General features: G+C 41.8%; 2 protein-coding genes across 3 annotated transcripts in view; one reads left to right on the top strand and one right to left on the bottom strand.

Annotated features, from left to right (window-relative positions):
* The window catches only part of nova2 (NOVA alternative splicing regulator 2), a 36,857-nt gene extending 30,044 nt beyond the window's left edge, over positions 1-6,813 (bottom strand). The window contains exons 1-2 of one of the 2 annotated variants that reach the window (XM_035533935.1): positions 5,993-6,813; positions 3,711-3,712 (exon numbers count right to left, since the gene is read on the bottom strand). In XM_035533935.1, coding sequence (XP_035389828.1) covers positions 3,711-3,712; positions 5,993-6,149 — 159 coding nt within the window. In that variant the 5' untranslated portion in view covers positions 6,150-6,813. The remainder of the gene's footprint in view (positions 1-3,710; positions 3,713-5,992) is intronic. The other variant, XM_027005813.2, reaches the window with a different exon arrangement.
* A 4,656-nt stretch (positions 6,814-11,469) lies between these two features.
* On the top strand, positions 11,470-24,133 carry blmh (bleomycin hydrolase). The gene is made up of 12 exons (XM_027005817.2): positions 11,470-11,583; positions 12,865-13,068; positions 13,315-13,424; positions 13,733-13,874; positions 14,262-14,350; positions 15,376-15,468; positions 19,720-19,875; positions 19,968-20,126; positions 20,356-20,423; positions 20,536-20,653; positions 21,258-21,327; positions 23,813-24,133. Exons 1-12 carry the CDS (start codon positions 11,574-11,576, stop codon positions 23,959-23,961), a joined length of 1,368 nt encoding a protein of 455 aa, XP_026861618.1. The 5' UTR covers positions 11,470-11,573; the 3' UTR covers positions 23,962-24,133.
* The last annotated feature ends 215 nt before the right edge of the window (positions 24,134-24,348 follow it).

Raw genomic sequence — 24,348 nt, 5'->3', positions numbered from 1 at the left:
TATACAATTAATTACCAGGCACAGCTGAAGAAAGAGTGCCAACAAGGCAACAATGGAAATGAACACACGAGGGCACAGCGAGTCTGGGTTGGGAGAAAAGTGGCAAACGTAATACTGCTTAAGCAGTAATCGCTAGCACCTGGGAAAGTTGGGAAGGATTTTGGAAAAGATGCTCTGTCTCAACAGGGTCAGAGGTATACACTATAGGGCTTAAAAAGGGTTCCTGGGTTTAGCATAACACACTTCTAATTGGCTAGGTTTAACAGTCTCTTAATTATCCAATCTTCTTGTTTTAATCTCATTAGAATTTTCAGGCTGTTCACACTATCACTGTGTGGCAAGATTAGTCTGTGCAGACCTTAGATTAAAAACGAAAGTGCCACTATTGTCCCTGGATTTGACTGAGTCCATTATACTGCAAGGATGAAGGAGAATGAATTTGCAGGTCCTGTTTTTGTTTCATTGCCTGGAATGCTAGTATTTTATTAGTATTTTGTTTTGATATATATTGCAGTGCAAATTCAAACATCTATAAAACTGCGCAAGTACACGCTTTCTGCAGTGACCCAGATTCCCCACAGAGCCAAGACTGCCCTCCTTTTGATTTGGATGTGTCTAATTTTAACCACCCCTGATTAATATAGCAGGGGGTTCATAAATAATGTGTATCCTGCGTTTATAAGTATTCTATCTTCAAAAAAATGTCTAAGAAAGAAGACTTCGGCACATGTTTGGTATGCAGCTGATTGACTGTTGTCGAACAGACTGCCGATCTATTGATTGCTGCTGGAAGAGCTGCTTGGGAAATGGGGAACAAGCGTTTGACAAACACGGACCAATGATCATCACTTGCATGCAATTTCTCACCAAAGACTTAAATGCAGTAATAGGGTATAACAGACCAGTGTAGAATAAAAACATCAGATGTACATGTCAGCATCACAACCTACAAGGTCACCTTTATGCCTGTTTTTTATCGGACATTATGAAGGCTGATATGATCCGACTGGTGTAGATATCAAATATAAAAACCTGCCTGACCTATCCTCAGCTCTCGCTGAGTTAAATAAAAACAAAAACTTCAAAGAATCTCATGGCATTTTGTGGAAATTACTTAATCTTCACAAAAATCAATTAAAAAACTATACCATAAAAAAACAAAAATCAACAACCTGGTCTAATAATATATCTAGATATCTACAATTTCAAAATTCTACAATTATACGATGTATTAATTCTGCCATGAATCAAATACTGCAATCACAAATTGTACTCCTCCGGGTATCCTTTTTGATTTGTCATCTGGCAATCTTAAAATAAATCTGCTGGTCATCCAGTGTGTTCAGCTAAAACAGGTAACAGGTGGATGATAGTGGCTGCAGCAGGCTGTTGGTAAGAGAAGAGAGCCACACTGCCCTGCAGGTCCAGCAGAGTGCCAGACCCCTCTGGGGCATAGCGCTCCGACCAGCAATGTGCCTCGCAGGATTTCCCAGGGTATTTCCAGGTAGAACGGCTTAATTTTCTGGCAAATGTGGAATATATTTGGCCTGGATCTCTGCTACCAGAGGGACTTAGTGTCCCCCAATTCCAATTCAGTGTAAACAGAGGGCAATGACTCGGCAGTCCAGGTTTCAGCAGGAACAAAGCTATTTCCTGTCACTTGCCAGCACAGTGCCCAGTCTAGAAAATATCAACACACCCCTTCACCCCCATCATGTCATGTGCTACAGTGTTATCGAGGGAAGTGTGTGTGTGTGTGTGTGTGTGTGTGAGTGTGTGTGTGAGTGTGTGTGTGAGTGTGTGTATGTGTGTGTGTGTGTGTGTGAGTGTGTGTGTGTGTGTATGTGAGTGTGTGTGTGTGAGTGTGTGTGAGTGTGTGTGTGTGAGTGTGTGTGTGTGAGTGTGTGTGTGTGTGTGTGAGTGTGTGTGTATATATATATATAAAACCCAGACTTGCACCCCAAACATGCAACTGTGTAAAGAAAACAAGAATGAACAATATACTTTAATTCTAAGTGCCATAAGCACCTTTTTCCCTTACACTTACATTCCCTCTTAAACCTTTTTGACTGTGTGTTCATTTGTATTTGTACATAGGTCACAACATAAACCAAATGGGTATCATGCATTAACTGGCATGTGTAAACAAAGTTGCTGGTTGCTAGGGGCTCTCTAGACACGGGATGCCCAGAATAGGCGGCATCAGGCTGGGGATTGAAGGTTCCAATCCTAGGATCTTGTGTCGGGAGTCGTATAGGACAGCAAGCCAGGCCACAGCTAGAGGGCAACAGGGGCAAATATGGTTCCTTTAAGATACATAAGAAAGAGCAAGGGAACAGACTCTGGTTGCATTCTGTGTTTCTTGTTTGTCATATTAGCCAGGTGGCTGGTAACAATGGTATCACTGCTTCTTCAGCGGGTAGGACAATTCTACTTGCTTGAGGCAGCATTTCATCAAAGCTATTTTAAAATTCATTTGTGATCATCCACAAGGCGAAGTGCATCTAAACTGAGAAAAAATGGACACAATGGGTCTGCCCCATAAACTGCCTGACCAAAATATAGAAGCTCACGCTAACTCCTTCTCCCTACACCGTAAAGAAAGTGCGAAGGGTTGCATGTTTTGCACTGGCACAGAAAATGGCGTGAAGGGAGGACTGAATTGACTCCTTTCGTGTCGCTCTTTTCATTGTTCTCATCCATATTCATCGAGCGCCCCATGCCCCATTCCGTCGCAGGCAAGCAGACAGAGGCAATCTCGCTGTCCAATCCTGCACCACCTTTTCTGAGAGCACCGCCCACCCATAGCCCCCTGCCCATCAGGAGATTTTTTTTTTGCTTTGACGCAGTGCTTTAAAAAAGGAGAAGAAGAAGAGGAAGAAGCAGCGCCCTCTTTATGTTGAAAGCGTTAAGAGATCAATAGGTAGCCAGGGCAGTTGTTGCCAAGGTAATTGTGGACCTGGCCACCACCGATGGGCGAGACGGAGGTGGACTGGCGAGGAGAGGGGAGGCCAACATGGCACACGTGGGCAGAAGGAGGTGGACTGGCAGGGAGAGGGGAGGTCAACGTGATACACGTGAGCAGTGTTCAACAAGGCTGCTGAGAGAGCAGGAGGGGAGATTGGGAGGTAAAAGGGTGAATGCCTTACACCCTAAGCCAAGATCTGCAGAACACAGCACACGCAATACAAAACTACAGTTTTCCCAGGATGGGAGGTCTGGCTAGCCACGCAGAGATATTAGTGTCACCGTACAACACCTCTCTTTCAGTGAAGTGGGCCAGAGTGAGGAAGCAGCTATTTGTGCTCCATGTAAATGTCTTAGGGCGATGGTGTGGGGGGGGGGTATCTTCAACCACAGCTGGCAAATCATGTTTATGTAAGACTGTCTTTTGAGAAAGCTCCTCAGCTTATTCACTAAACAGGAGACACTCCATTCTCTCTGCCTTTCTCACACGAGGAGGAGGATGGTAGCTAGGTACTTGAGTAGGTTAGAGCAGAGAGAGCTACATAGCTATCAGTTAATAAAATGGAAAAAGAAATCAGTTATAGACCAGCTAAAATCCCTATCATCTACCTTTGCTGCACCACCACCCCCCGGCGACAAACCTGCAATAAACCCCCACAAACACACCCACACACACACACACACCCACACACAGACACTTTATCTGGCCCATTTTCCATAAGAGGGTCACAGTCCCCTCACACTTCTCACCAAGGACATCTGCATCCCCTACAACAGTGTCGACAAGCCTGCTGCTCTGCCAGTGCTTCCATTTACAAAATGACCACGTTCTATCTTATGGATCACATTATATCTCAAGGCACAGGTCATGGAAAATGAGAAAAGGTTTATGGTGGTGATGGGGCTAAAATAACACTCCTCTTCTAATGACATCTTGGCAAGCAAATTAGTCTTCATTTTTAGTCAGCTCAGTCTCACAATGTACGAAAGAGTTTTTACCAGGCACCATTTAATGTGTGACATCATGATTTTTCAGTTGCTGATTCTTTTATGGATAGATAAGTGCTACTAATTATTTCTACAAAACAATGTATTTCCATATAACCAAACACTTATGGATATTTGTTTATTTAACCTTTTATTACAAGATCATCAAATTGATCAATTATACGATCTTAAGTAACAGCGAATGCTCTGTATAAGTGGGTAATTTCTGGATATGACTATGAAGCACATATACCACTTTCAATCTGTAAGGTGCAATAACAGCATCCTGCAATAACTGTGCTATTCCTGACTTGAAATTTTATTGTATTGTAAAATTGTATTCCTTATAAAAGGTCAAACTGAAGTAACAGTTTTTTTCTTTAAATACAAGTTCAGTCAACATAATACAGTTTTTCTATCCTGTCCTTACTAAATAAATGTAATACACACAAGGCTATTGCTACTTCCCGCATTAAAAATTTAAAGAAACATTTTACAAATGGATCACACAGCTACATATCTATGAAAGACAACACATACTAATAACTGATTTATTAAAAGTGAATTAATTAAAAATACTGCCATTCTTTATTTTTTCCTTGTTACTGAATTATCCAATTTAAAATTATGCAATATTTCTGTTAGTATCTGTGTTATAATGCTTTTAAATCTTGAATATTTCAGCTCACTGTTGTTTACTTGTTGATGTAGTTTTTGAAAACACCCATTCACCATACTGCCCATTTTTAGAGTCTAAAACCAGCAGAAAATTAAGTCTCAGTTTAAACGAGGCAACTCTGATATTAAAGCTTTTCATCAACATATTTACTGCTGGTGAATGTAACAGTCTGCCTATTTAATGAATTTGCTGTGCTATTCTGAAGGACACTAAGCTATGGGTATGCTGATCACTAACAGATCATCTCTGGGTCTAGGGGTGCTCTTGCCATCATAACAGCCATTTCATTTGGGCAAATGGATGGTGTTTGTGTATAATGCCTCCCACGGGCGCAGCATGTTTTTTTTCTGATTGGCAATGCGTAATGCTTTCTCCATGATTCCTTCGTATGTAAACACCAGGCAAGAGACGAATGTGCAGTTTTGTAGTTGCATGCTGTTTTTTGTTGGTAACGCTCATTCTATAAGGTAAATACCATCTTATATGACGGGGTGTGGAAGGCAAAGATTGTACACAGCAGACTATGGTGATATAATTGAATCGTGTTGCATCGAACTACAGCAACTATAGGGAAACTGAACTTGAGTGCGATGGTCCGAAATGTCTACACACATTTAGCGCGATGCTGACAGTGTAGCCTAGTGACAGATTAGTGGGTTGGCACGCCAGTTTGTACAGGACGGGGCTGCATGATCCAGGCCATTTTTCCTATTTTGTAATTGCATACACCATACATAGTGACCATGTCTACTACTCTTAGAGTTTGGCGCAGTGCTCGAGCAAAAACAATAATGATCTTCATCCAACTGTTCGATGTTCCACAGTACAGTTTCGCTAAATCGGAAGCACCGGTTCGTAATGCAAGGTCATCTGCGGTGATGCCAAGGATGCGGGCGCGTGCACATGCATGAACCATGTTTTCTATTGTTTTCCTCCTGTCCATTGCCTTGGGTAAATTCATCCGCTGTTTTTTTTTTAAACCATGTTTATCCGGAGCAAAGACTGATTAAAAAGTACATCGCAACGAATATGTTTTAAACCGTCCTTCCCTGACATATCGCCACCAGGCTAGGCTACAGATGGTCGCAGCCATCACTAACATCAAAGGCCACTGTTATTATAAAATGGACGCACATATATGTTACATATCCGGTTTCACGTTGGAGTGTTTAATTACTCTATAACTTTTGTTTTCATGCTCTGGATCAACATAATATTTTCAAAAGGCCATGAGACGCACCGATTAGAAAATACAAATCAACCTGCGATTCCTGCCATTACGCCATCGTTACTCCACCTCACCACTGATATTATAACGCCACACAGTTCAAAGTCACATTAGCATTTTTATATTCTTACCTCCTGTGTTTGTGCGTTTGGTGCTGCTAGCCTCCGTCGGAGTCTCCAGCGGTCTTTTGCGGGAATCCGGGGGATCCGACTCCATGTGCGGCTGTTGATTGTGATGGTGCGGATTCGAGAAAATCCCGTTTTGCTGCACTGCCCCGCCGGCCATCATTTTCTTATATACACTGACTCACCTACGTTTATCCTTCTTGTAATGTATTAAAATAACCTATCTGTAATTCTGTGACTACGATAAATCGAAATATGGGGTGCGCCGACTCAACCGTGTCGTTCGTTTCAATGTACGGACCCCAGGGCGCGCTAACCTCCTTCCAAACACTGGCAAAACCACACCGAGTGCTAGTAGTAGTTTGTATTTGCAAACGATTGGCAGGATTAAAGAGTCACATCAATATTCAGGGACCAGATTATGTTCTGTCAGGCTTCCCAGAAAAGAAAGGTGCTGGGGAAATTTTCTTCAGTTGTGGCTCAAGCGGTTAATTCCTTCCTATGAAGCACTGTCTTCTGGGATGGCGCTCTCCTCATGGATATAGACCCAACGGTCAGTAAAATAAGTATCAAAAATATTTTTAAATGGTTAGACGAAAAATTAGTCGAATAAATAATGGAAAAAGAAAAGAGGTAAAACAAAAAAATACTATGTTTAAATCGGTCCTTGGGTTGTGCATGAACGTAGCCTACACTGCGGTTCGAAGTTCGAGGGCTGGGGTTAGATATGTCAAAAGAGTCCAGAGAACAGAATGCAGTGTCTGGACACAAGCTTTTCAGAGATGCGTTTTTTTGTGTCGTCTGACTGGAAGATGCTGCAGTCTCGCGTTCAGAGCATCTTTGCGCTTACTGTTGGAGCACGGAGTATCGTGTGACGTCACACGGATCACTGTCAAATGTGGATAAAAAACACCTCCCCCCTCAAGATGTGATTGGACGTGTCTAGCTTTCTCCGGTCAAACGAAGTGAGCGTCGCATGATAATGAGAGGGGAGGTGGCCAAACGCGGGAGCGTCGTTGTGAGACGGGCACACTGGCGTAAAAACAGGCGAGACCCTGGCAATAACTGCAAAACTCATAAAACTCATAAAATAACCAGCGCAAGTCATATACATTGCTTGACTGAAAATGCAGCGCAACACCGCTACTAAAAATATTCCAGAACGCAAACACTGGGTACTGAGGTGTCGTTAGAATTTAAATATGACGACCCCTTTGCCTTGTTTTATTTAAAGCCTATGCATTTTTTTAGTTAATATTTTTTTGTATTTTTTTATAGGGTGTCATTTCTTCGGAAATTTCAAGACAATTATTCCATTCATTGTTTTGAGAAAATATAAAACCATGTTTGGGCACTGAGTGCTTCATTGGTAAGGAAACATATTAACCCTTTCTCTATCGTTTAAATACAATTGGACATGGACAAGTGCAGGTCTGTGATGTTAAAATTTGTATAATGTATAACTATATAACAAAATAACACTGGTTTATCAAAGTGAAGTATAACATTTGTGAAAATGTAATGAAGATTTTAACTTTATATCACATTATACTTTCATATTACTGATTTCCAAAACCAGTTCCAGGTTGTGAGGATAAGCAACAACAATGCATTTCGTTTTTATTGCATCTTTCTCATACCAAGGTCACTGTACAAACAACAATACACAAAGGAAAAAATTTGATTGAGTTGTAATTAACTTGAGTTGTACTAATTCCATAACCATAACCTTTTTACAAAACATCAGATATATAGAGAACTAATTTAATGCTCTATGTGTTCATGATTAGGCCCAATTATGATGGGCTGTGTTCATTATTTTTTTATTTTGTCTAATGGATTGCTATTATTATTTTTACACTTATTTAATGTTTTAATAAAAAAAATCTTTAGTTACTCCCAAACAATGCTTCTTGCAACCAGCTGATAAAGTTTAAAAATAACAAATCCTTGCATAATAACCTAGGGCAACAAAGGCTCTTTCTTTAGTGTCTCCAGATGAAACTCCTCTGCACATTAACTACTAGACAAGCACTGCCACATACCTTTCACATGCATTCTTCAGTTCCCTCTAACACGCACCACATTCTCTCTCTCTCTCTCTCTCTCTCTCTCTCTCTCTCTCTCTCTCTTTCTCTCTCTCTCTCTTTCTCGCGCTCTCTCTCTCTCTCTCTCTGTCCACACCGGGCCTGATGTAAAGAGGCTCTCACAGTACTCCAGATTCTCAACAAGGTGATATTACTGCTGGCTATCTCACCTAATTCCACATTGCTATGTTGAAACAAAACTCAAAAGGGAGTAATTTTTGCAGGTATAGCTTACTTCTTTACAAGCCTATTTTGATGAGTCTTTAGTTATAACATCAGAGTAAAATTAATTATGATTTGGTAGGCCTATAAATTGATTTGCTGTTCAGTGGTTGTCTCAGTTTAACTCTATTAAAGGGGCTATTAAACTATAGAATGTCAGTGGGTAATAGAGTAAATGTTTGTCTGCAAGTACCAATAAATAAATAAATAAATGGGGGGTGAAAAGGAATCAACAACAATGCACTGAATAAATTATACAGTCATCACAGGTACCCATAAACCATAGGCTCATTGCATTGTTTGAGATGAGGAGCGGAGTGATGGCTAAACATGACTGAGCAGACCGAGGATCACATAGAGTAGGGTATGCCAGAGGGTGGTGGGAAAATTAGAGCCTGTCTATCCTATAGTCATACATCTGCATCTGTTGCCATGGAGAGTAAAATCCTCCAAGGTGGGTGCAACAAAACTGCAGTGCTTGAGTAATTTTTTTCCGTTGCAGCATTTGAAATGTCTTTTGTTTTTCAATGATCATATAAGAAGGGTTTAAGACACCAGCAACTATAGCTCTCAGTTTTTATGACACTGCGATATGCATTCACAACCAAATGTCCGCTAACTCTAAGGAAAACAAATACTGATATTTCCAGATCATCAAGGTTGCCTAATGGTCAGAATTGTTATATATAGCCCCAAATTCCATGCAACTGTATCTTCTCAATGAATGGACAAGCTGTAAAGTAATTTCTGGGACATGGGATTGTTTCAAATACAAGTCATTCATTATCTTCTATGGAAAAAAATTATCACAGAGGCATGACAAGGAAGGAACTACCTGTATAGAACGAAACTCAAATTCTCCGTAGAACTCTTGGAGCTGCAGAACCAGTCAGGACTAATATATATGCAACCTGTAAACAGCTGCAGCATTGTTTTTTGAGGCCCACGTTGTAAATTCTTTATGGTCAGTCATTTTAACTGAATTGCCCTGGGCGTTTCTGAAAACTGCCTCCCTTCTTTCTCTTAAAGGATTTTGCATTAAAGCAGCTATCTCGTCATGTGCCTGTTAACTTACTGACATCAGCAGCAAGGGACATTACACTTTGCAGTTGCCAAATCTTTCATTAATGAGCACAGGGATCATTATTTTAGTGTTTATTTTGATTTGTGAAAGATAATATAGTGTAACAGTCTACAACAAGCAAAGCATGAAATCATCTGGACACAACGTAGCACCGTGCGTTGTATCATGATTGCTATAAATATATTACTTTCTGTATTTATGTTCAATTTATTACAGTGTTTTCCACTGCTGTCAAAAAAGATGCTGCTCTCAAAACTGATAATAGATGCTCTAATCACCCTTAACCGATAAACAGCTGACACCTGTAATACACTTATTGCAGCTTTTATATATATATATATATATATATATATATATATATATATATATATATGTGTGTGTGTGTGTGTGTGTGTGTGTGTGTGTGTGTGTGTGTGTGTGTGTGTGTGTGTGTGAGAGAGAGAGAGAGAGAGAGAGAGAGAGAGAGAGAGAGAGAGAGAGATCAGAGTGTGCTAGCCAGCAGAGTAAGATGCTCACCTTTTAATTTTGGACAGATGGCTGGACATAACATTCTCCATTCCTGCAGTATGGATTTATAAGCGTTCACATAAAGCACCCCCCTCAAGCCCCAACACCACCCTACCTCCAACACTACCCTGACTAAAGCCAGCATGATATGTGGCCATGGGTGACTTTCAATGCATTGCCCCATCCCCCCACACTGCAGACATTGTTTGCAGAGGGGACCCCATCTGCCCCAGAACAGCCACCGCTACTATTGTTAATGCAGCCCACAGAGAGATCCCTAGGAGCTGGCCAGATTAGGTAACATCTGGCATAAATTTCCTAGTTTATTTATGAGACACAACAAGGCCGCCTGTAGTTTAAGAGAGATGGGGGTGTTTGATAATCCCTCAATCATAAATGGGCTTTTTTTTGGCTGTTCTCATCATGCAAAAACCATAATGAACATAACGAGAGCTGTCTGGTAACAATAATTCCTGCCAGAACCAAAATACTAACTACATTCACAAAAAACATACATTTCTTATATGATTCATTGAAAGCACTTACTATAACTACCATTAATTTATGCATTGTTTATAGCATGTTTTATTCTTATACCACAGCTAATGTCTAGTGTAGATTATTATTATTTCAGGTAAAGAAACAGTATACTTTTAGTACAATAAAAGGTTACCACATCTTAATAATACGCTGGTCTACTACATTCAAACGATAAAGAAGAGTCTCCATCTTGAGGTTAAACGATGTAAGCAGCCAAAACGTCTACCAGCCAAAGATTCTCATTTCTCCATTAGAGGGCGCTTAAGACACCAAATGCGAACACCAGAGAACAGCGTTTTCTTAAACGCTAACCAAAACAAACCAACATTTTATTTTAGTCGGTATTAACTAATAAAACAGCTACAATCTATAATATACTGAATGCCTCTCATATACAGTACATCAGAGCTAAAAATACAAAAAAAAACCCTCCACAAATCTAATAGCACATTCGAATCTGCATATATTATTTCTGAACAACCTTCTAATGCATAATAGAAAACTTGCCCTTTCTTGCTCTTAAACTAATAAAAACTTTTTAAAAGGTTTTAAACAAGGTTTTCTCATTCCTAGCCATGATCAGCCAACAATCCAGCTCCGGTTAGAATAGGATAACTACCTCTTCACAACCACAAGAAGGCTCTATCACGCTGCCTGATTGTAACATTTATAATTTATCATTTATAATTCGTAATACAATGTTACTAGTACTATGTCATTAATCAACACGGTCCATTATTATTAATAAGCATGCATTTTATTACTTTAACTGCTTTTTGTTATTCCATTGAGCGGGTGACAAGATCGGGTTTATTTTCACATTTTCACTTTTTCAGTTTTTGTACGGAACGACCAAGGACTGGTCATACCTGCTCCTTAAAAGTTCATTTTTACTTTTCATTTGTTTGTTTGTTTGTTATTATGTTAACTTTTCCCCATCTTATGACTGAAAGCATTACAAACGTTACATATTGAGAGAGGGACTTTACACTGAAAAGGCAACGTGTCCAGTTAAATTGCTATCTCAATATCCTGTTTCCGGAATTCCGAGCGTGCTGACTGGTTGTCGGCGAATGAAATAAACAAAGACAAAGACTCCTGACTGTTAGAAAAACATTGCAGACACCCGATCTTCTTGCGTGAAAACATGGAAACCGGTATGTACATAGTGATGTTTTAAATCATGGTCACTAATGCTGATCCACAACGGTTCAGCCTGACACATCTTTTTTTGTTCAGCTAAAGGGAAGTGTGTAGCATAGCTAGCTGGCTAAGTTTGTCATCTAGCTTGATCACCAGGATCTATGATTACGCCTTCAACCATCAAGCCGAGCAAACAACAGTGTCATTTTCTAGCTGTCGATAGCAGTGTAATTGCCTTCGCTCATTTAAAAACACCTAGACCTGCATAAGCAGTCAGAAAAAGGACGATAACTAGCTACATTCTGAATAGCTAAGTTATAGGTTTCGATTTCAAGTTACCGACTTAACGTAGAGTAATGAAGGTGTAAAGATTGTAGAAGCTATTTGTTATCTCATATCGCAGAATTATACACAGCTGGACGTTGATTTCACTAGGGTTAGGTAAGATAACCTAGCTTTCTCATTAGTTCACTGTTTTCAGTTTGACCTGCAGGTGTTTTTAAGCTCAGTTTTTAAGTTAATCTTTTTTCACCTCCTATGAGGCGGTGACTTTGTAGGTCACAGCATTAGCTAGCAAGCTAGATGTCTGTTTAGCTGAATAAAACTTCTTCATTCGGCGTAGTAACTGAGTTACAGAGTAGTCTAATGGTCATGAAGATGAAGGCACTGGAACACCGTGGAGCAAAAACCATTGCTATTATGTAAAGAGTCAGATCACCCTGTCAGCTGCCCATTGGCCCCGGTTCCAAATAAAAGCAACATACTAGTCAATCCCAATCATGCTTTCTTTAGATGAGGGTGGCATTACATTTATAAAAACCCTTTCATTGTTTTATTTGCTATGATTTTCCACACCATGTAAAGCTATTGAAAGGTGTGGCCATTTAAACCCAACCAGTCAGATATGATTTTCTGGTTTTTGATCAACATATATGATTAAGCAACGTTGCACTGCTTGTTCAGACAAAATATCAGACTAATTTCTTTCTATTTCTGTGCAGTTCTAATTATATACTAGACCTTTGCAAGGCATCTGGATGTTTTAATACTGTTCACAGTGATTGTACTCAATGCCTTTGAGCCCCCCTTATGGTCACATGTTGGAGGAGAAAAGGGAACCTATTTGGTCCAGTTCCTCTCAGTTTTCCTGACCACGGTTTCCTGTGTTTTCCTTTAGCTATCCAGTCCAGAGACACTTTAAAGCTGCTTTTTACTGTAAGAAGTATTGCGCAAACCAGAGTCAATGTTGAAGCAAACCTATTTTAGTGTTCACACTGCTGCATTGTTGTATCTAGCTCTGGGCCTGAGTCAAGAGAAGGTGTCTACCTTTGCCAAGCGTCTGCGCGCCGACCCTCGTTACCTCCTGGCCCAGAATGTGTCTACCTGCATTGACCCACTTGAGGTGTGCCTGCATCGGCAGACAGTCCAAGACACAGTACACATCTTCCAGCACACCATCCCCACAGAGGGCAAGCCTGTCACCAACCAAAAGAACTCAGGTAACCAAACACAAAGCAAAGCCACCAAACAGTACTAAAAGCTAGGCCCCCAACCCCTGAACATCTGAGAAGATTTCTGTTAAAAATCTGTGTTGTTATAGCTACTGTATTATTACTATCATACTCTACTGTTATTAAAATAAAATAAAACAGCAGTAGAATTTGCATAATCTCATACATTTGCATCTGACTGGCTACAACTTAAACAAACATTATTAAAAGTCATTTAATTTCATTTTCTTTCAGGGAGATGTTGGATATTTTCATGCCTCAATGTCATGCGACTTCCTTTTATGAAGAAGTTTAACATTGAAGAGTTTGAGTTCAGTCAGTCCTATCTCTTTTTCTGGGATAAGGTAATGACCATATACTGTATTGGTAGTTTCCTAACAGTAGGTTGCAATATTTAACTTCCCAATATTGTTTTACTCAGCTGTGGGAATTAAAATGTATAGAAATTGAGTAGTGCTCTGCATTGTATTGGTTGTTGTCTGTCATTGAAGATACCCCACTCTGCTAACCCTACCCTATGTAGGTGTCGACTCCTCTTTTGAGTGAGAGCTATTATTTTTGCTAAATTTTTTGTCTCCATGTTTTATACCAGTATTTGCATTGTCTTTATAAAGGCAGAATTTGCATTTCTCTCTCATTCTGGTTTTCTCAGGTGGAGCGCTGCTATTACTTTTTGCACGCCTACGTGGAGACAGCCCAGAGAAAGGAGCCAGTAGACGGTCGACTGGTTCAATTTCTACTCTCTAATCCCACCAATGATGGTGGACAGTGGGACATGCTAGTTAACCTCATTGGTTAGTCTGTACCACAAACGTCCCGACCAGTGCCACAATGCACTTGTATTTGTGCTATATTTCTCACTTATATAATCTTGTTAAATGAAATCAACAGTGTATTTATAACATTACCTTTTCTTTCTAGGACCTTAAGACCTGTTAAAAAAACACTGCTAATATGACTGCTAATTGATTGATAGACTTTTGCTAAATTCCTCAGACTGTCCTTAAATCATCTAGGACTGCGGTTAAAATGGTATGCAGTTAAAATAAATCTGTGAATGCATCTAGTGTGTGAACAAATTAGAAAAATTATAGCCTCTCCATTTTATGATGTTAAAGATTATAATCTTAATTGAGCAAGTGGAATAATCATATCTTTCTGACATAAATTGTGTGTTCCAGAAAAATATGGTGTCATCCCAAAGAAGTGCTTTCCCGAGTCTCACAGCTCAGAGGCCTCCCGTAGGATGAATGACATCCTCAATCACAAGGTTCACTTACATGCTTCCTCCTAACACTGCTGCCACCCTTTACATCTTCTTCAACCTTAATTCTGACATTTAGTGTATGGGGAATTAGTCAGCCAGTGAATGGCTAGAGGGCCTGAGGGGATGGAAATTTGGCAGGCTTATTTAACATACTCTGTGCAGGCCTTTGCACATGTGTAATTCAAGTAATCATTTCCTTATCCGGTGAATGAATGAACATGTGATTTGTGCGTCAACCTGGGAGTGCTGGGGTGAGATCTGAGAATCAGCAACCTAGCCCCACTCTGGGTACATGCACTTATTGCATGTATTTTACTAGACTTGTATTTATTCTACTCATTTGTAGTCTTCTTAATCTATAATGGGTGACAACAGGCTTTACTGAGAAACCTCCCTGGACCTACAGTCATAAAATAATTAATGATAACTTACTGTCATAAAACAAATGATTAAAAGGTATGATGTGTTAAGTGCTTGACTTCCTCCGGACGGAGTCTGTGTGTCAAGGCTTTAATGAAAGTTGTGGGAGATATTCCTTTTGATATATATCGTAATTTTAGGAAAAACTAAAAATATTTTTAAATGCTTGCTATAACGTAAGAGTTTCAGTAATGTACCTTTCCCGATATGAAGCCCCATGTTTAGGTAATGTTAAGAAAATATTGCTGTTGTGGGAATGCCCTTTGCTTGCACTTTAAAGGCTAATCAGCAGCTAACAACCCAGCTGGTGTTTACTACAAAACAGATCGTACAGACGTTCTGGAGAAATATGTAATGTGAATAAAGTGCTAATTCTGAAGCAATAAGTCCCAAAAGAGGTCAAATATACAGAGATTTATCCTATACATATTGAATCTACCTGATCCATTTCATCCCCATATCACCAACACCCAGTACTTGCTAGTCCATATTCTGTTTCATGCTTCATCTTGGCTTTGTTTGTTAGATCTTGCATAGCTTTTAATATTTGTGTAACATTAATGTTTTTGTTTTTTTTTTGTTCTTGTTTTTCTTGTTGTTTTTCATAGCTGAGAGAGTATTGTCTAAGACTGAGGAACATGGTTGCCAGTGAGGCCTCTAAAGCTGAACTGAATGATGCCATGTACACCATGATGGAGGAGGTGAGTGCACCTTTTGTATGCCTCCCTCATGGCAATGTGAGCAGTGCTTAAAATTAAAATGTCACTTCATCCTGCATCCAAAAGAGGGCACCATAAGATTGTATGTACCTGGCCAGAAATACAATACACTGGATAGTTTTGAGAGATGACTCTTGGAACCAGCACCGGTTATTACAACATTTGAAGCAATTGTTCCACCAAGAAATGAGATGGTTCTGGCTTTATCAGGTGTGCTTCCTTTCCTAAACTTCGGGCTATGACAGGAAACGAGCAGAAAACTCTGAAGACCATCATTTACCACAGTGCACTAGCAGAGCACTAATTTCATAGTCCAAGTTTTCAAAATCACACTCATACTCACTGACTGCATTATTACAGAACTTCACATTGTTTTTAGATACTCTACTGATCCATATCGCATTGTCTATAATGACAGGTTTACTGTCTCCACTTTACAACCCATAATGGTCCATGCAAAAGCTCTAGGAAGTTGAGGAAAGTTGAAGAATATTAGCTTTAGATGGTTCAGCCACTGACTACTGTTGTCAGATGAATATCATGAGGGTCATTATTCGTTTTAGTTTACCTTGATTTGATCAATGTTTGAGTTGACCAAGCGTGAATACCATCTATTTCAACAGAAAGAAAAGCTATAACCTGTACACCAAGCCCAACAAAACTACCTTGCGTTATTATCTCATATGCGCTTGTCATGATTTTGCAGTGCATGTGTTAAAGGGAGAAAGGAAACGAAAGCGAGCCCTGGGCTCCTGGGCTCCTGGGCTCCGAAACTTGATGACAGAATGTTCCACAAACAAGATCGTTATCGCTCTCTGTCTGACACTGAGTGGCAAAAGCAATCTCACCGGCAATATTATTACACCTGCACCATCTGTAAAGAGCTCGCATCGCGTACCGACACGAGCGGTTTTGCTCTGGGCAGGCCAGCAGTCTTGTTGCCACTTTTCTGAGTCCTCCTCGTCCCTGAATCGAATGCTTTTATCGGCCCTGGGCCTAACGGCTCTGCTTCCCAGGTCTCGAGCTCTCGATTGCACCCGGCTGGGCTGCCTCACCCACTCGCTGCTGACGTCTTCCCATTTGCTGATGCAGTGTGTGTTTGTCCACCTGGTGTGGGTTAGACTCATGGAGCTGGTCCATGCCAGTAGAAGAGCCAGGCGGAGGAGGAAACATGGGACCTGACCGTGAAGAGTCACTGCCTCAGTTTGTTATGATCTTGTGGGTGGTGGTGACAAGCTTTTTGTTTTTGCATCTGTATTGTGGATGCTTGACCTGCATTGTTTGGCACTTTTTGGACTGTAAGTGGTAATGACATTGTATGCATGTGCCAATACTGTTGGTTATGGACCCAAATTGTACTTTGTAGTATTTGCAACTGACTTTGTCTGTGTATGCGTGCAGTTGGGCATATGCCTGTTTCATGTGGCCAACGCATGTGTCTGTGATCATGGGCAGATCAAAGCCGCTCTGCTCTAACCTGGGTAAAGCATTTGCAGAGGGGTGAGCTGATGTAGCACAGACTCAGCAGAGACGCGTGACGAGGTCCGTACAAAAGCTGTACACTGATCGACAGCATACAGCCAGCCTGCACGTTAATCTCTACTGGTCTGTGTCTGCATCCTTTTCCTCTGTCGATAAAGTGTTGCTGAGATGGCCAACTCTGAACGGTGTACATCTGACCTGCAGAGACTAGTTGCTGACCTAATCTAACACACTAGTCCATCCTGTCATGGACTGCAGGAGCACCTGAATATTAAGGTTTCTAGGGCCCTACCACCTTAGAAACACAGCACTGGATCAGTGGACTTTGATAATAGTTTGATCAAATTTGATGCAGTTGAGAGCTTGGTTCAACCTAAATACACCAGACTGAAGACCTCTCCAGTTTTGTTGGCTTAGTCTGAGTTGATTGTAGTAAGCTTGGTCAGAGCTTTCTTTCATATTTCTTATTCGGGTTTTCTCATTTGTGTTAATGCTTGTGTGTAATTATAAGAGCTTGAGACACCCCCCAAAAAGGCAGGCTGTCACAGTCTTGCATTATCTAATTGAAATGCTTTTGTCAGCACCTATAAGATGCACATATGTTTTATGTTTACAGCATGAGAAGTTTCAATCAAGTCTATTCTGCCTGTACTTGGCTATCCCGGGCCCATGTATCATCTGCCTGTGCCATAAATATGTTTGAATTGTGTTGTGTCAGATCTCCCACAAAGCAAGCGTAATGGAGAACTCAGGAGAATTATCACAAGGTGTTGAGATGGACGTTGTTGACCCATCCGCTTCCATCTTGGCAAAGATGTGTTTGGGCAACAGATGCAAACAAACAAATGCTTGCCGAAGAACAGGCCGCAGTCGCCGGAGAACAAAGCTGGAAGACGAGCCAGTGTTTACGGTGAAGGGTGGGGGCGGCGGGGGGCAATCACAAGGTTGGCCACCCCACCTAGGTAACACTGGAACGGGGTCAACAGCCAAACCATCCTGCACTAGTTCACCTCAGACACAATTATGATCTGACATGATAGTGCACATAAACATAACCTGGGCCATCCAGACCTTTAAGTGAAGGCACACAATGCTTCAGGGATGTTCCTGGAGTTTATGAGCACAAAAACAGTTTCTGGAGGCCCTGGCGTGCCTAGCAGGTGCTTGTGATCTCAGATAAGACAGTAATTAGGATGTGCTGGAAAGCAAAACACATACTTGTGTGGCCTGAACCACCCTTGCAGCAGTTCCACACTGCCTGCTGCGATCCCCTTTCCAACAGCACGCTGTCTGGATGTTTTCTGCTGTTGCGGAGGGTGTCAGAAGGCAGTCACAACTCCAACAGTTTCTAAAGTCAGCTCACAAACACACTTGACAGTGTAGTTAGGAAGAAGTATATCCTGGTGCCATATACCACAGCTGTAGCACACACATGTTCACAGATAAGAAAGATCTACATTCCTTCTAGCCCATTAGGTGGGCTGTTCCCACTTGGACAGCAGGTTATAACAACACTTTTCTGCTCAAATTGAGCAGGAGACTTTTGAGCTTGCTATGAGCTCTGCTGCAAGGCAGCCGTGCTGAGGGTGAGAGCCGGAGCTCAGGTGGAGGGCGTGAGATGTGGCGCTTTTGGAAGAGGTGTCGCGTTTTCCTGAAGTGAAGTGTTCACAGCAGGCTCCGCATCATTCCCTGTCTCCTGCGGCGGCTGGCCCTCCCCAGACAAGAGACAAGCGTCTCTGTCCTTACCGTGGGACCCGGACTGCTCTGCCCCACGCAGGTGTCTCAATATTGACTCGCTGGCTGTCGGCTGACGTCAGCGGTGCCCGGCCATTGTTCTGTGCGGGCTGCACTTTTCAGCGGGCATGGGGGAGGAGAAAAAAAAAAAAAGAAAGGCAGGAGCCCATGTTGTTGTTGGATGGAGCTGCCCGCGGTTGTCTGACCTGCCAAGGAAGAGTGAGGGGACGAGGAGGGGCATATGAGGTTGTTTGTTTGCCTAGAGCATCTGGGTCCAGCGTTAGGTCAACAGGGAGAGAGAGGGCAGGGCAGCCCTGGCATTTACCCTTCACCAAGGGGGACTGGACAGAGAAAACAAACGGAAAGGCCTAATGGCTATCTTTACGGGAGGAGGCTGGAGTTGGAGAGACGCAGATACAGGGTGCAGTCCTGGGAGAAAACTCTCTTGTTAAGTTAGAGTTAAGAGTAGGTAGTAGACTGCAAGGCTTAAATGGGCCTGGTGCAGGGATGCTGGGTGCCCATGGTCTTATAAGGTTCAGCAGGCCAGAAATAATTTTGGAGCTCTATTTTCACCATGGGAGCAGTTTTATTTGTCCAGACTTCAGACGCTAATCGGTGAATAGTCGACTGGAAGTTTTTAGAATAAAAGGGGAGGGTTGTGCATGCATGGGCAAATTTTTGTGTGCATGTTTATGATCAACGTCGGCACACACGCACTATTATTATTATTGATGGGCTAAGCTCTGCTGTGAGAAAGAAAAATTCCAGCAGATATAGTTCAAGGATTAGGCAGGAGAAAGCAGGAAATGCCACAGATAGCTCTATCAGAGCAGGGGAGGCTTAATCTAAAAAACTGAAAACAGCACTTGGTTAAGAACAGGCCAACGGCCTGCTGGAACAGCCTGGTAACTGTGACTTTTACATTCCCACATGCTTGACAGTATGTGTCCTGTTCCTGTGTTGTCGTTTTAGGTAATCTGTGTGTAGTATGTATAACCTGTGTGTTTGTGTGTTTAGGTGTTTCGAGTGGTCAGTGTGTGTCTGGGCAGTCCTCCTGACACCGTCTGTTGGGAGTATAGGGACAAGGACAAGAACTTCCACCGTATCGGCCCTTTGACCCCCAAGGAGTTCTACACGCAGCATGTCAAGCCACTGTACAACCTCAAGGAAAAGGTATCACATCCAACTGCAGTGCTTCCCTTTACACGCCCACCACCCTTTACCTGTGTGGGGCAGGGCTTATGGTCTGTAACCCACCTACACAGGTGTGTCTTGTGAACGATCCACGGCCGCAGAACCCCTTCAGCAAACTGTACAGTGTGGAGTTCTTGGGGAACATGGTGGGGGGCCGCAGAACGCTCTACAACAACCAGCCCATCCAAGCGCTGAAGACAGCCGCTGCCAAGTCCATCATGGAAGGGGAGGTACGGAACGGGGACGGGGCTTTCAAACACGTACACACAGATCTCAGAGTGCTGTGTAACTCTCGTGTGCCCTGCCCAACCCTGGTGTGCCTGATCTCTAGTGATTTCAGAGTGCTTGGACTCTGAAATGCTGGTGTCACACTTGCCTCTACAATCATTAATAGTCTAACCTTTTGTCCTACTGCATCCTCTCTCTCTCTCTCTCTCTCTCTCTCTCTCTCTCTCGCAGGCTGTATGGTTTGGCTGTGATGTAGGGAAGCATTTCCATGGCAAACTGGGCATCAACGACATGAATGTGTGAGTGATTACCCACTTCCTTGATTGTGTGTTTATGTGGAGGGAGACAGGGCAGGGGGGTGTGTGTGTCTGAGGAGTGCCTGAGTCTGATAGGCTCTGCGTCTGTACTCAGGTTTAACCACGAGCTGGTGTTTGGCATCTCGGTGAAAAACTTGAACAAAGCAGAGAGGCTGATGTTCGGAGACTCCTTGATGACACACGCCATGGTCCTTACTGCTGTTACCAACAAGGTACAGAGTGCGCACAGTTCTGCATGTTCACACAGAATGGCTCAAATGGATATTTCAGCCAAAAAAGCTACAGTGAGCAGTGCATGCATTTGTCATTGGACTTTCCTTTTACAACTCATGCAGTCACTACGAAACTGATCGAAACATGGCATGAGAAGGAATTGTCTATCCTTTATAAGTCAGAGACTAGTGTATAGTGAAAAGGATGAGGTCCCTTTTCCTCTGCCTCGCCCCCCCCCAACCACGTTAAGGCCAGCAGGAACTGGTGGAGCATTTACCACTACAGCGTTGTCTTAAACATGCTGCTCAGACTGGTGGCGAGATACTCCCAGAGCTACAGCTCACTGATTACAGCTGTACTTGGCTGAAACAAACGAACCCCTTGGGGCTGTTTTGGCGTTACGGAGACAATTTAGGATTTTCTTAATGCTCTTCCTAATGAAAACATTTTCATAGAAATGATTCCCAAGGTAGGAGATTACAGCTCAGGTTTTACTATCGCCTTGAATAAACATCCTCCAGATATTCTGTTTATGTATATCTCTCTCTCTCTCTCTCTCTATGTCTCTTTCTGCATCTCTCTCCCACTGACTCTCTTGATTAGGAGGAGAAGGAGGCATGCTTTGAGAAGTGGAGAGTGGAAAACTCATGGGGTGACGATCGTGGAAATAAAGGTGAGTGGGTCCAGTCTGCCTACCTCATAGCACTCTGTAGACGGAACATTTAGGACTTTATAAATGGGATAACCTAATTTACAGAAGGATTACATCTCATTTCTCTCTGGTTCTCCACTCTTATGAGGTGATAGACTCTTAGCTGAGGAAAGCTGTCTCAGGTGTGATTTTTCTTTGGATCTGGTCCCCTGATGGTCTTTGAGTTAATACTCAATACATACTGTACATAAAACATAAGTCTGGTTCTGCTCTGAACACAACTGCAGATTAAATTCCTAGTAATTAAATTATTAGTCCCGAAAGGGAGTTCTGTATTGTCACCCAGCAGTAGTATGGGTGGCAAAATGAGCCTAAATACATAAGTTATTTGAAATATACTAGAAATCTAAATGTCTAAATGTTCTGTGTGGTACATTTTTTTAATACCATAGGCCATAATTACACGTATGGCAAACCACTAAAAATATTTTTTTAGAATTCCATTTCAATATTTTTCGATACTTATATAATGAATTTAATACTGGTAGGTCTGTCCCATGAAGTCATAAAAGGGTTCGGTAGCTTTCACGTTAACGTTCACTTTTGCTCTGTGTAATAAGCCCTGCATTCCTGTGCAGATTCTAAAGCTATTTCAGCTTAGTGATGCTTTGCAGCTTATTTGCCTACTAACTGATTCATCATCTGTGTTTAAAAGTTCAAAGCTTGCCTAAGATACACAGAATTTTCCAGAACCACCTCTTAGTTAAGAATCTTGCTGGGTTGCTTGGAGAGCTCTTGTGAGTTATTATTTCAGTTGAACCGTGGTTGTACATGAGTACATTTATATTTGTATTTTTTATTTGCCACTTTTTTTGGGACTTTGGAGCAATATTTGTTTGACAGCTGGAGAAAGGGCGAGAGGGGAGATTGTTACTCTGGGAGAGAATGTGTGCTTAAGGTTAGAGCGGTCAGCAGACCTCAGATTGGTCCTAACAGTTTCCCTCCTGAGCTTAGTGTGTAATGAGATATGCTAAGGAGGAAAGAGGAGGGGTAAAGCACAGAGCAGCTAAGATTGATTATTCTAACCTTGTCTCTGCCCTTTTTTGTGGTTTTGACTGTAATGTCAAAAACAAAGAGGGGAAATATTTCTGTGACTGATCTTGACAGAATATTTGTTTTTGCAGTGGCGTCAGCAGTGGCGTCTGAGGCTTGTAAATTTTTTTTCCTTCTTAACGTGAATTTATGAATGTGCATTCCTGCAGTCATACTGGGTCACGGCCAATGGATTGTTTCCAGCATGTGTATATTTTGTAAGCTGCTTGTGCTGTTAGTTATGAAGTTTGAGAAAAAGCACATCGTAGTGGGTGGGTGGCTGGGTGTTTGGGTGGGAGAGCTCCAAGTCAGACATTGCTCTCTTGTCTCTGGGTTCAGGTGTTTGTCACTGAGACAGTTTCTGTTCCTGCTGGGTGTAAGTGGGACCACCCTGGCCACTCAGTTTGGGAACCATGTCTAAAGGCTTCCTGTCATGTCCCACATCCCGCATTTGGTCAAACCTCAGCACATTTTTAACGATAACGTAAAGCTAAATAAACAACAGAACTGAAGTTTTTAGAAGGTTCTTTTACCTTATGCCCAAGACTTAACCACAAAAAAACAGGTCATTGAAGTAGTGTGCATGAGACCAAAAAATCCACCTCACTATATGTTTGGGGTTGTGTGCATGCGTGCGTGCATACGTGCGTGCATGCATGTGCTTGCGTATGTGTGCACATGTGTGTGCGTGCATGTGTTCTGTAGGATTGGCTGGCTGTGGAAGGAGGAAGTGTGAACAGACATGTGGTAGATAAAGGGCTGGTTCCGTAGAACAGACTCCCTCCCTTCCAGCACTACATCAGTAGGGGCGGTGATGGAGAGAATAGGGGATCAGCCAGCACTGTTAAGAACACGCCCTCTTTTAACAGAGGTGGCAGTGCAAAAAAATATTAACAGTTTTTATAGTCAGCTTGGGGGTCACAAGAAATTCATTTTCAGGAGTGCAACAATAAGCCTTCATTTTCAGTTTTTCTCTTGGCACTGCTGGCTTTAATCAGAGGTTTTTGATATTAATCTTGTTACTTTTACCCTTTATGTGCTGCCTACAACAGTTTGCTGTTGAATATCCACTATTAAATCTTTATTAAGCAGACATAATAAGAAGAATCTGCAGATTTATGGATGATGTATTCAAAACTGAACATATGGATTCTTCTCCATTGGATTCCATCTGATATTCTCTTTCTTTCTCTCTCTCTCTCTCTCTCTCTCTCTCTTTCTCTCTCTCTCTCTCTCTCTCTCTCTCTCTCTCTCTCTCTCTCTCTCTCTCTCTCTCTCTCTCTCACTCACACACACACACACACACTCTTGCTCACTTACTCTCTCTTGCTCCTGCTCATCATCTCTCATTCATCTCTCATTCACTTTGCCTTGTATCTTTACCTAATCTCTACCTCTCTGCTTCTCCCCATAGGTTATCTAATCTTGACAGACGATTGGTTCTCTGAATATGTGTATGAAGTAGTGGTGGACAAGAAGTTCATCTCCACCGAGGTGCTCGAGGTCATGGAGCAAGAACCCATTGTTCTTCCTGCCTGGGACCCAATGGGAGCCCTGGCATAACCATGGAAACTGAGGTTGCCCTGCCCAGTTTCATCTCAGCCTGGTCTTTTTAAGACTCTGCTGCTTCTTGCTGGCTTTACCCTCCACAGTCTCTTAAACTTCTTGTTCTAGACAAAATAATAATAATAATAATAATAATAAAAATAATAAATTTTTTCCTTTTTTTACTCAACTGCATATCTTTGTTATTTCATTACAATTCTCTACAGAGTTAAAGCCAGCTGTGGCAAATGTGATGAAACCTGTGCTCATCTTCCTACAAAGAACAGCTTATTAAAGGCAAAAACTTTAGTAAGCACTGTATAGATTGGTTGTCAGGAATTTTATCATATGGTTTGGGCCTTCCTCTGTGGATCTGTCTTCAGAATGAAGCCTTCAAGCACAAAT

This window comes from Electrophorus electricus, chromosome 15 (assembly GCF_013358815.1).
Source record: "Electrophorus electricus isolate fEleEle1 chromosome 15, fEleEle1.pri, whole genome shotgun sequence".
Classification (NCBI taxonomy): Eukaryota; Metazoa; Chordata; class Actinopteri; order Gymnotiformes; family Gymnotidae; genus Electrophorus; species Electrophorus electricus.
This window is presented reverse-complemented; position numbering and strand designations above follow the sequence as displayed.

Excerpts from the sequence above, each read along its gene's own strand:
- blmh (XM_027005817.2), top strand. Across the intron at positions 20,127-20,355 it reads AGTCCATCATGGAAGGGGAG|GCTGTATGGTTTGGCTGTGA; the intron begins GTACGGAACGGG and ends TCTCTCTCGCAG. Across the intron at positions 21,328-23,812 it reads TGACGATCGTGGAAATAAAG|GTTATCTAATCTTGACAGAC; the intron begins GTGAGTGGGTCC and ends TTCTCCCCATAG.